We start from the raw sequence: 12,500 nt of genomic DNA on the forward strand, positions 1-12,500 counted from the left end.
TTATTATTATTATCATCATCATCAACATCATCATTATTAAGATTTTTTTATGATTGCCACTAACTCGTGTAGTGGACCTTTGGAATACAGGTTTATCTGTCTCTAATCGTACGCGCAACTTAGCCCAAAAGGAAAGGACCACCACCGAGGGCAGTGTTCCTGTTGGCATCTACTCTCAACACAAAAGCCAACAGGTGTGGTCCCCATGCTACACACAGGCAAAAATATAATGAATAAACAGAAGCGAGACCCAAAACACCAGGTATTTTCAGGAACACCTGCGGGATGGACAGGTGTGAGTTCCGACGTCACTGACCAAGCCCCGCCCCCAGCCCTCGTGCATTGTGACTGTGGTGACCTCTCCTCTTCTTCCTGCCTGGGGGACGGGAGAGTGACTGAAGGCATTGACACTCCTGTCAAAAACCTCGCTGTGTACTCCACCGTTATTTTGCTATAGCAACTTTGGCCATCTACTTCTCTTCTTTCTCTGCCTCTTCCTCTTCCTTTATTTACCCTGTTTACGCAGCGATTTAACTGCCTGGCTCTTCTTCATCTTTTTTTTAAATACCACCTTTTCTCTAACTTCTCCATAATTTTGCCTTTGTACTTCCTTCATCTCCCCCGCTTACTCCTCTTCATCCTTCTTTTGTGTGTTTTTCTCTAACCAGTAGGCAACAGTAAAACACAACTTGGCATTTGGGACCTACTAGAACATGCTCACTGTTATATATTTTCCATGCAGTTTCCTTCTCCTGAATCAGAACGGAATAGTGAACGACCTCTCTAAGCATGCACAAAATTTCATATACGCTAATTCTGTTGTCTAGTAAAGTTTGGGGGGTGGGAAGTGCAAACTTTTGCCTGTCTCAGCATTTGATACTTCAAAGATGCTGAGCCAATAGCATAGCCTGAAACACGACATGTACATCAAAATGGACAGACATATACCACAGAAAATATATTAGGTACACTCTTTCCAGGTTTTCCAGGAACAGCTGAGACATTACAACACACTAAAGTCTGATACAAATATTAAGTCCATTTGGCAGGGGCGCTGCGCCTCTCCCAAGCGCTGACGTATCATTCCCAATGCATCACACTCATGTCAGCTATTTGCTATTAGGAATTGTGTATTAAATATTCTGTATAGATTTGATAAGGCTGTATAGTGCTACGAATGCGTCGCTGTGATGCTAGAAATTTAGGCCTGTTATATAATCATAAATTAATTAAACCATGTATGTTACCCTAACATCAAGGGATGTGAGCGCGAGACAAGCTAATACTAATCTTTCATATAGCCTACCCTTCCCCCCACTCTTTACCCAACTCCAAACCAATTAAAGTTGAGCCTAGGAACGAGAGTTCCACTTCCGCTGCATTCCTGAGACGTTTCAGTGTTTTGTCTTTAAGACTTTTGTCACTCACACATACGTGATCATAACTCCCGACGCCTCCCGACGTTCGATTTGCCAATCATCTTGGCCGCGTGACCTTGGGTGTGGTGGGTGTGCTGTTTTTGTTGTACGCCAAGGAACGACGTTATTAAATAAGACAACATCTCGTTGGGTACGGACGGTGTTCCGACCGTCGTATGTGGGCAGCGATGGTCTCCCGACATGATGGCCAAGACTGTTTACAATGGTCTTAACTGGCACCGGCAGGAAAAGGATGATCCTAACGGCATCTGGAGGTGATAACGACGTTATTATAGTCTATCGAATCTAACTTGAGCCTTTAGGCACGCTTCCCCTGAGCCGCGCTATTGCCACATCACCCCATCACTCTCCTTAGAGGAGCTCGCTACTATGGATGGACTCATATAGTCTAATACCGATAACAATATATATATATATATATATATATATATATATATATATATATATATATATATATATATATATATATATATTATCTAATAGATAAGTTAATATATTTTATTAACTTATCTATTAGATAATTCTTCATGTCCGATTCTTCTTTTTATTTTTATATATATATATAGATATATATATATATATATATATATATATATATATATATATATATATATATATATATATATATTACGACTGCAGGGTGTTGTGAATGGCTTGGGATTTGAGGGAAAGACAACGACTCTATAAACCTTCCATTTCACTTGGCAACGTGGCTCATGTGATGGTGCCGCACCATTCACTCTCCCGCCACCACGGAAGACTCACGCAGGTCTCACTCTCGCGTCCTGCACATAGCAAAATAGATATAGAGAGAGAGAGAGAGAGAGAGAGAGAGAGAGAGAGAGAGAGAATCATCTCTCTCTCTCTCTCTCTCTCTCTCTCTCTCTCTCTCTCTCTTATTTACGTTATATATAATATATTTTGCTTGGTTGTGCAGGACTCGAGAGTGAGACCTACGTGAGTCTTCCGTGGTGGCGGAAAAGTGAACGGTGCGGCATCATCGCATGAGCCACGTTGCCAAGTGAAATGGAAGGTGTACAGAGTCGTTGTCTTTCCTCAAATCTCAAGCCATACATAACACCATGCAGTCGTATATATATATATATATATATATATATATATATATATATATATATATATATATATATATATATATATATTTATATATATATATATATATATATATATATATTATATATATATTAGATATGTTAATATATATATATATATATATATATATATATATATATATATATATATATATATATATATATATATATATATATATATATATATATATATATATATATATATATATATATATATATATATATATATATATATATATATATATATATATATATATATTGTTATCGGTATTAGACTATATGAGTCCATCCATAATAACTATATATATGCTAATTTCTATCGAAAAATAAATATTCACTTCACTCAGTGGAGAGAGAGAGAGAGAGAGAGAGAGAGAATATCCATATTACCGAGATATCCACTCAGGCACTCGGTCTCAGCCTCACTCGGTGAGGAAGAAATGAGGGACACTATGAGCGAGTGGCTAGTATTGATACCGGTACCGAGCAGTCTGGTACCGGTACCGTACCGTATAGCTGGTACCACTATTACCGGTACTGGTACCGGTACCTGCCCACCTCTACGAACCAGTAGAGACGTGCGCTGCCCGCCTGTGTGTGCCCTGCTCGCCTTTTGGGGAGCCCTGTGCTTTGTCTGCTCCCCTTTGTGTACTGGGAGTTATTGTGCCTTGTGAACCAGTGTTTGTACGGTGTTGGAGCTGATTAGTAAAGAAGAAAACACGCTATGTGAGAGTCTTTGCCCTGCCTTGCTTCCCTCGTGGTGTGTTGGCGGCCTTGGGATTGTGTCGGCGCTGTGTGTCTTGCTGTTCTGGGTGTTCACGACCCACCTGTAGTGGTCTGGAGTTGAGGTACACTGCCTGCTCGTGCTGTGGAGTGTGTTGTGGGGGTGGTGGAGGTGTAACAGTGGTGTCATAGGAGTGCGATTAGTGAACAGTGAACAGTGAGTTAAGCCCTGCCGCCATGGCGTCTCGGGACAGCCGCCGTGAGGGTGAGGAGGCGGGCAAGGTCGAGGCTGATGCGGGTGAAGGGAAACCGAGCCAGTTGGACTTGATCGCTGCCATGCTGGCCGGTATGAGGGAGAAGGCAGACGAGCAGGCTCGGAAGGCAGACGAGAGGGCACTCGAGCAGGCAGAGCAGGCCCGCCATCTTGCCGAGGTTATCCAGTACAGTTTCTCGTCTCAGAAAGTGGAAATGCAGCCGCACACGGATATATGAGGAGCGAACGGCTGGAGGAGGTGCAGAAAACCCCGGAAGGCGAGGCTCAGGGCCTGAGGGAGGAAGTGGAGGCGGAGAGGCAGCAGCGAGAGGTGGCAGGTCGCACGCGGGAACGGGGCTCAGTTCTGGCGGGTAGGGGGGGGCAGGTATCGGTACCAGTACCGGTACTAACGGTACCAGCTAAACGGTACGGTACCGGTACCAGATTGCTCGGATTTATTTATTGAATTTATTGATAATTCATGTCCGATTTTTTTTTAGGTTGCTACTAAATATTCTTATTGTTATTAGACTATGATCGAGTACATCCATAATAACTATACATGCTATTTTTTTTATCGAAAAAATAAATATTCACTTCATTCAGAGAGAGAGAGAGAGAGAGAGAGAGATCACCACTCAGTGAGTGGATATCTCGGTGATATGGGTACTCGATCATAGTCTAATAACAATAACTATTTATTAGCAACCTAAAAAAGAAAAAGAATCGGACATGAAGAATTATCCAGTAACTCCAATAAATAAATCAAATAATGAAATAATGGAAACGGGAGCTGTGATGGAAACGAAGAGCAGGACAAAATGGTGGGAACTTGGGGGGACGGTCAGCGAGGCAGTGACTCAGCGTCTCCATACAGGGCCCATACCGCGTGATGCCACATGGAGGCGGGCGGGCGAGCGCCGAGCGTCACTAAGATCCAGACGGTATCGGTACTAGCGGCAATGCGCAGTGCCGAGTGATCATGACGCTTCCCGGCACCCAAGTGATCATGAGGTTTCGCGGTACCAGGTACCGGTACCGGTTACCGCGAGGAATCGATTCCTCGCGGTACCCAGTCCAGGTCCCTGGTACCGCGAGGAATCGATTCCTCGCGGTAACCAACGAGCTGGCGGCGCAGGGGGTGATTGAGCGGACAGACAGTCCGTGGCCCTCAGCGGTAGTCCTGGATATGAAGAAGGACAGCACGCAGCGCTTCTGTGTGGACTGCCGGGCGCTGAGGGACGAGACTGGCGAAGACTCATCCCCTGCCGAGGATCAAGGACACGCTCGACGCGCTGACGAGGGCCTTGGGGTGCGAGGCCTTCCTGAAGACGACCAGCAGCCTAGAGGCGACCCCCCCCCCCCTCCCTGCCATGACCTCCGGGGCCGGATGGCGAAGGTAAAGATGAAGGCAGCGCCGAGGAAGGCGAGCCCGGGGGGTCTCCATGGCTCGCGCTGGGGCTGGGGCGAGAAGGGGTACAGGCGTAGTCGGTGCCCGAGAGAGCGAAGGACGCGTTCCCTTGACCGGCTGAGCCCGACGCCCACCAGCCTAGCTGCAAGGATTGTGGCCAGACTGGCCACCGCTCGAGCACCTGCCCCAGGCCCAGGGACGCGGCGCGGGCGGGAATCGCGGACGGGCCGGAGAAGGGGGCCGACTTCCAGCCGTCTCCCGCCCTCGGGCCCCGCCTTGTGTAAGCTGCCACCACCCGACCAGCGCGTTGCCAGTGGGAAGATTAGCGGATGTAGCCACGATGCGTGACAGTGGACACCGGGGGCTGAGGAGTGCTCGGCGCGGCCTGACCCAGGGTAGTGTGTGATGCTGGAGGGGCCAGTGGAGGCTCGTATCGGCGTGGGCAGCGCTGTGGAGCGCCGGCCGGTGGACGTCGCCGATCGAGACGAGGCGTGGTTGCTGGGCCTCGACTACCTGACGCGGGCCAGTAAGGCTTGTGGTGGCCTCGAACGGGAGCTGGAGAGGGTGACCGGAGAGGTGCCCTTTGCTTCCAAGAGGTTTTCGAGCATGGCTGCGTGGGGAGGTAGTCACAGCCGGGCGAGGGCACCTTGCCCCGAGGGTGGAGGCCAGGAGCCGGTGTTGCGTGGAGCGGATGGCGTGGAAGAGCCCACTGAGGACTGGCGGCTGTTCGACGGCGTGGGTGACAGGCGGAGACCCTTGGGGGCGCGAGAAGAGACTGTGGAGGACCGATTTTCGTGTATTCTTTTTGTGTTGAATGTTGGGGCAGTCGGGTCGACTGCTTTTCTAGGGAGGGGGGTAGTGTTATGCCAGGGGGTATAATTTCATGTGTATTTGTGTATTTGTGTGTGTGTGGTGGGGGGGGTGCTAGTTTGTGGTGCGGAGTGGTGTGATGGCCGGGGCATGGGGTGCATTGCGGCTGCCCGGCCTGGGAGTGGCGGATCCAGAGAGAGAGAGAGAGAGAGTTGAGCTGCGAGCCAGAGGAAACGTGCGCTGCCCGCCTGTGTGTGCCCTGCCCGCCTTTTGGGGAGCCCTGTCCTTTGTCTGCCCCCCCTCTGTGTACTGGGAGTACTGTGCCTTGTGAACCAGTGTTTGTACGGTGTTGGAGCTGTTCAGTAAAGAAGAAAACCCACGCTGTAAGCCTCCTTGCCCTGCCCTGTCCGCTCGTGGTGTGTTGGCGGCCTTGGGAGTGTGTCGGCGCTGTGTCTTGCTGTTTTGGGTGTTCACGACCCGCGTGTGGTGGTCTGGGGTTGAGGTACACCGCCTGCTCGTGCTGTAGATGTGGTGTGCGGGTGGCGGTGGCGTAACAATATATATATATATATAGATATATATATATATATATATATATATATATATATATATATATATATATATATATATATATTCCATAAATAGATAACGTACAGACTAATAAACAGTGAGACAGATCGCCATGCGCAGGTCATCGCTAGATGTGTAAATAATGGGGGTTTCCCAGGGCCAAGTTAGGCTTAAGTTAGAGTCGATCGACTATAGGACGTAATTATAATGGACAGTTGGTGATCATCTTGAGACCTCCTCACCTGTGTCCAGATGACAATAAAAAGGGGGCGTGCCCATCTTGGACTCCACTTTGCCCAGTTCCACAGGACGATCAACACCAAGCACAGGGACTGCGTGATGGAGGATACAACCCATAATTCTGTGATTGCTTACCTCCACTACCGCCAGCAGACTGAACGCAACACACATTGGAGTTAACCTGACTGTTGATGAAGCTACGACAATGGAGGAAGCAAAGAAAAGCCCCGGGTGTGGGCCATGCCTTACCGGAAACCAATGCTTGGCCATTATGGCAATCTTATGGGTTGGTAGGAGGGGTAATAACAACAACAACAATAATAATGTTAACAGTAATAATAATGATAATAGTAATAATAATAATAATAATAATAATAATAATAATAATAATAATAATAATAATAGTAATAATAATAAATATGATAATTACACTGGATTTTCTTCCCTTCTTGCATATTTGGCTCCCCACCTCCTCATCAGCCAACTCATTTTATATATGAATGTTAAGCACCAACTCTTTTGGCCTACGCATTATTGAACAGACTCGGAAAAAAAAGTTCTTAGCCCTTTCAAAAGTGGCGGGCATCTTAAGGAATTTGATCAAAATATGAATCCTTTCCATTGATTTTCATTGATAAGATTTGCTTGTCGATTGCACTGTATCGAACCTGGGAATAACACCTCCTTTTATCGTACACCTTTATTTGTCCTCAGTAAGCCATAAATCATATATTTATTAAACTATTTACAAGTTACGGTGTGAAACAAGAGAAAACTTTTGTTTTATTTGCACCACCCTTGAGTAAAGTTTGTTTAGATTTTCCCTTTCCTCTTCATCTTTCATCGTCAGCCTTATCAGTTCCTTCATTACTGTGTGACATTGTGCAGCAGAACGTATTCTACCCTAAACCTCAATACGTGTTATTCGGAAATTAGCTGGTTTGTGCTCATGTATCAATAAAGTAGATATTTATAATATTTAAGCCCTGTATCTTTTTTTTTTAATATTTGTCAACACCATAAGGGTGGTGACACGAGCTATATATATGAAGACCGTCAGGGAAGAGCGCGTACGTCTCTCCAAGGAGGCTCGTGAAAGGGAGGGGAGGTGCCGACAGACCGACTCTATCGGCCGACCGCAGCCTCACCGACCAAGTCGGTCTGTCGACGAGGACTGGCTTGTCTCTCGCCCAGTGTCACTCTCTCTCTCTCTCTCTCTCTCTCTCTCTCTCTCTCTCTCTCTCTCTTAGTAACATTCATGAATAAATCATGTGATCTTTGATGATTCTTAAAGATAAACACACTTTACATAGGAATCATTTATTCAAGTCTTTCGTAATTACTCTGTGTGTGTGTGTGTGTGTGTGTATATATATATAGATATATAGATATATATATATATATATATATATATATATATATATATATATATATATATATATATATATATATATATATACACACACACACACACACAGTTAGATCATTAAAATGAGGTCTCAACGAAAGCGTATTGAAACAGGACCATAAGTCCCTTGATGGTCACCCTTCGTCATGACTCCTGGCATAATCACGCCACAGCAAAAAATGGTATCATTATTAATATAAGGAAAAAAATACACAGTGTTTGTTGATGACATTTAGTTCAAATACAAGTGAAGCGAAACAAAAGTATAGTGTATACCGATATTTTGTTGATAACCTGGTATTCAATACGAGTGTGCAAAAAGAAGATTCACATTCAGTCAAACTTAAATGCTGATGAACTTGAGCGTGAAGCAATGCAGCTAATTGTTAGTAAAATGCTCGCTTTCTGTTAGCATTGTGTTAAGAAGCCCTCCTAGTATGCATCAGTGCTGACATTATTATATTCGTGAGTCTATAAATCCTACAGCAGGTTGTGGAGATGACCTGACGAGTTCCCTGAACCATAAAACAAGTCGCTTCACAAACAGCTTCATCTCTGCAGTCAGTGGTTCAAAACATCAATAGCCTATTTGATGAATAACACGGAGGGGTCACAGCTTTTCTCGGCTTATTTCGATACGTTCCGTCTGTCATAGGATGGGTGGGAGAGAATCACCTAAGGAAAGGCTCAAAGTAAATTCCTTGGCACTTAAGTCTGACACAATATTATTATAAAGTCCGTTTTGGTGTGGCCCCGCGCCCCTACCCAGCGCTGCCGCATCACCCCAGGACATCACTCTCTCATAATTATGTTAGCTATGTACTATTTGAAATTGTATTGAATATTCTGTATATATCGAATAAGGCTATACAGTGTTATATATGTGTCGTGTTTTAGGATAATAGCAATGAATTGAATAAATTCCAAAACACGTGACAAATTTGCTCTTCGACGTTGTCAGCAGACTGTGGTCATTGGTCAAGGACAGAACACCATTACTTCCTCCCTCATATCCACCCGTGATGGCACCTACTCCGACACGCTCTCGTGTGCTCCACAGTCGAGAGAAAGAACTAATTTACAATGTGAACAAGTATATTTAGAAGAAAAGGCAAATCAAGACTATATTATCACCTTTAAGGGTAGGTTTGCCAGGGCTGTGGCGAGGCAATTCACCGTGTGCCTCACCCCCAACGGCCTTCAGAGCTGAGTCAGACTGTAGTAGATGCTGTGAAGATACTTATAATCTAATAGATTATGTGTTACTAGTAGACTATGTACGGCTAACAGATTATGTGCAGCAAGTACCTGGTTGATTATGTGCGGCTAACAGATTATGTGCAGCAGGTACCTGGTAGATTATGTACGGCTAACAGATTATGTGGAAGAAGGGGTGTTGCCCGGTCCGCCAGTAGGAGGGGTGTTGCCCGGTCCGCCAGTAGGAGGGGTGTTGCCCGGTCCGCCAGTAGGAGGGGTATTGCCCGGTCCGCCAGTAGGAGGGGTGTTGCCCGGTCCGCCAGTAGGAGGGGTGTCGCCCGGTCCGCCAGTAGGAGGGGTGTTGCCCGGTCCGCCAGTAGGAGGGGTGTTGTCCGGTCCTCCAGTAGGAGGGGTGTTGCCCGGTCCGCCAGTAGGAGGGGTGTTGCCCGGTCCGCCAGTAGGAGGGGTGTTGCCCGGTCCGCCAGTAGGAGGGGTGTTGCCCGGTCCGCCAGTAGGAGGGGTGTTGCCCGGTCCGCCAGTAGGAGGGGTGTTGCCCGGTCCTCCAGTCGTAGTGGTGTTGCCAGGTCCGCCAGTAGGAGGGTGTTGCCCGGTCCGCCAGTAGGAGGGTGTTGTCCGGTCCGCCAGTAGGAGGGGTGTTGCCCGGTCCGCCAGTAGGAGGGGTGTTGCCCGGTCCGCCAGTAGGAGGGGTGTTGCCCGGTCCGCCAGTAGGGGGGGTGTTGCCCGGACCTCCAGTAGGAGGGGTGTTGCCCGGTCCGCCAGTAGGAGGGGTGTTGCCCGGTCCGCCAGTAGGAGGGGTGTTGCCCGGTCCGCCAGTAGGAGGGGTGTTGCCCGGTCCGCCAGTAGGAGGGGTGTTGCCCGGTCCGCCAGTAGGAGGGGTGTTGCCCGGTCCTCCAGTAGGAGGGGTGTTGTCCGGTCCGCCAGTAGGAGGGGTGTTGCCCGGTCCTCCAGTAGGAGGGGTGTTGCCCGGTCCGCCAGTAGGAGGGGTGTTGCCCGGTCCGCCAGTAGGAGGGGTGTTGCCCGGTCCGCCAGTAGGAGGGTGTTGCCTGGTCCGCCAGTAGGAGGGGTGTTGCCTGGTCCGCCAGTAGGAGGGTGTTGCCCGGTCCGCCAGTAGGAGGGTGTTGCCCGGTCCGCCAGTAGGGGTGTTGCCTGGACCTCCAGTAGGAGGTGTTGCCCGGTCCGCCAGTAGGAGGGTGTTGCCCGGTCCGCCAGTAGGAGGGGTGTTGCCCGGTCCGCCAGTAGGAGGGGTGTTGCCTGGTCCGCCAGTAGGAGGGGTGTTGCCCGGTCCGCCAGTAGGAGGGGTGTTGCCCGGTCCTCCAGTAGGAGGGGTGTTGCCCGGTCCGCCAGTAGGAGGGGTGTTGCCTGGTCCGCCAGGAGGGGTGTTCCCCGGTCCGCCTGTAGGAGGTGTTGCCCGGTCCGCCAGTAGGAGGGTGTTGCCCGGTCCGCCAGTAGGAGGGTGTTGCCTGGTCCGCCAGTAGGGGTGTTGCCCGGACCTCCAGTAGGAGGGTGTTGCCCGGTCCGCCAGTAGGAGGTGTTGCCCGGTCCGCCAGTAGGGGTGTTGCCCGCTCCGCCAGTAGGAGTGTTGTTGCCCGGTCCGCCAGTAGGAGGGGTGTTGCCCGGTCCGCCAGTAGGAGGGGTGTTGCCCGGTCCGCCAGTAGGAGGGGTGTTGCCCGGTCCGCCAGTAGGAGGGGTGTTGCCCGGTCCGCCAGTAGGAGGGGTGTTGCCCGGTCCGCCGGTAGGAGGGGTGTTGCCCGGTCCGCCAGTAGGTGGGGTGTTGCCCGGTCCGCCAGTAGGAGGGGTGTTGCCCGGTCCGCCAGTAGGAGGGGTGTTGCCTGGTCCGCCAGTAGGAGGGGTGTTGCCCGGTCCGCCAGTATGAGGGGTGTTGCCCGGTCCGCCAGTAGGAGGGGTGTTGCCCGGTCCGCCAGTAGGGGGGGTGTTGCCCGGACCTCCAGTAGGAGGGGTGTGGCCCGGACCGCCAGTAGGAGGGTGTTGCCCGGTCCGCCAGTAGGAGGGTGTTGCCCGGTCCGCCAGGAGGGTGTTGCCCGGTCCGCCAGTAGGGGTGTTGCCCGGACCTCAGTAGGAGGGGTGTGCCCGGTCCGCCAGTAGGAGGGGTGGCCCGGTCCGCCAGTAGGAGGTGTTTGGCCCGGTCCGCCAGTAGGAGGGTGTTGCCTGGTCCGCCAGTAGGAGGGGTGTTGCCCGGTCCGCCAGTAGGAGGGGTGTTGCCCGGTCCGCCAGTAGGAGGGGTGTTGCCCGGTCCGCCAGTAGGGGGGGTGTTGCCCGGACCTCCAGTAGGAGGGGTGTGGCCCGGTCCGCCAGTAGGAGGGGTGTTGCCCGGTCCGCCAGTAGGAGGGGTGTTGCCCGGTCCGCCAGCAAGAGGGGTGTGGCCCGGTCCGCCAGTATGGGGGTGCCCGGACCTCCAGTAGGAGGGGTGTGGCCCGGTCCGCCAGTAGGAGGGGTGTGGCCCGGTCCGCCAGTAGGAGGGGTGTGGCCCGGTCCGCCAGTAGGAGGGGTGTGGCCCGGTCCGCCAGTATGCGGGGTGTTTCCCGGACCTCCAGTAGGAGGGTGTGGCCCGGTCCGCCAATGGGAGGGGTGTGGCCCGGTCCGCCAGTAGGGAGGGTGTTGCCTGGTCCGCCAGTAGAGGGTGTGGCCCGGTCCGCCAGTAGGGGGGGTGTTGCCCGGACCTCCAGTAGGAGGGGTGTGGCCCGGTCCGCCAGTAGGAGGGGTGTGGCCCGGTCCGCCAGTAGGAGGGGTGTTGCCCGGTCCGCCAGTAGGAGGGGTGTTGCCCGGTCCGCCAGTAGGAGGGGTGTTGCCCGGTCCGCCAGTAGGGGGGGTGTTGCCCGGACCTCCAGTAGGAGGGGTGTGGCCCGGTCCGCCAGTAGGAGGGGTGTTGCCCGGACCTCCAGTAGGAGGGGTGTGGCCCGGTCCGCCAGTAGGAGGGGTGTTGCCAGTCCGCCAGTAGGAGGGGTGTTGCCCGGTCCGCCAGTAGGGGGGGTGTTGCCCGGACCTCCAGTAGGAGGGGTGTGGCCCGGTCCGCCAGTAGGAGGGGTGTGGCCCGGTCCGCCAGTAGGGGGGGTGTTGCCCGGACCTCCAGTAGGAGGGGTGTTGCCCGGTCCGCCAGTAGGAGGGGTGTTGCCCGGTCCGCCAGTAGGAGGGGTGTTGCCCGGTCCGCCAGTAGGAGGGGTGTTGCCCGGTCCCCCAGTAGGAGGGGTGTTGCCCGGTCCGCCAGTAGGAGGGGTGTTGCCCGGTCCGCCAGTAGGAGGGGTGTTGCCCGGTCCGCCAGTAGGAGGGGTGTTGCCCGGTCCGCCAGTAGGAGGGGTGTTGC

The 12,500-nt window shown here is 51.5% G+C and overlaps 1 protein-coding gene across 12 annotated transcripts in view; it reads right to left on the bottom strand.

The window, feature by feature from the left end:
* Positions 1-12,500, bottom strand: part of LOC127007810 (spore coat protein SP96-like) — a 46,160-nt gene that overhangs the window by 20,396 nt on the left and 13,264 nt on the right. The window contains exons 10-12 of one of the 12 annotated variants that reach the window (XM_050879181.1): positions 12,264-12,500; positions 9,908-10,069; positions 8,182-9,720 (exon numbers count right to left, since the gene is read on the bottom strand). The exon at positions 12,264-12,500 is cut by the window's right edge and continues 81 nt beyond it. The exons of 10 other annotated variants lie outside the window; for them this stretch is intronic. In XM_050879181.1, the coding sequence (XP_050735138.1) occupies positions 9,341-9,720; positions 9,908-10,069; positions 12,264-12,500 (779 nt within the window). In that variant the 3' untranslated portion in view covers positions 8,182-9,340. Of the gene's footprint in view, positions 1-8,181; positions 9,721-9,907; positions 10,070-12,263 lie in introns of those variants that run through there. One more of the 12 variants, XM_050879183.1, reaches the window with a different exon arrangement.

The sequence above is a fragment of the Eriocheir sinensis genome, chromosome 36 (assembly GCF_024679095.1).
Source record: "Eriocheir sinensis breed Jianghai 21 chromosome 36, ASM2467909v1, whole genome shotgun sequence".
Taxonomy (NCBI): domain Eukaryota; kingdom Metazoa; phylum Arthropoda; class Malacostraca; order Decapoda; family Varunidae; genus Eriocheir; species Eriocheir sinensis.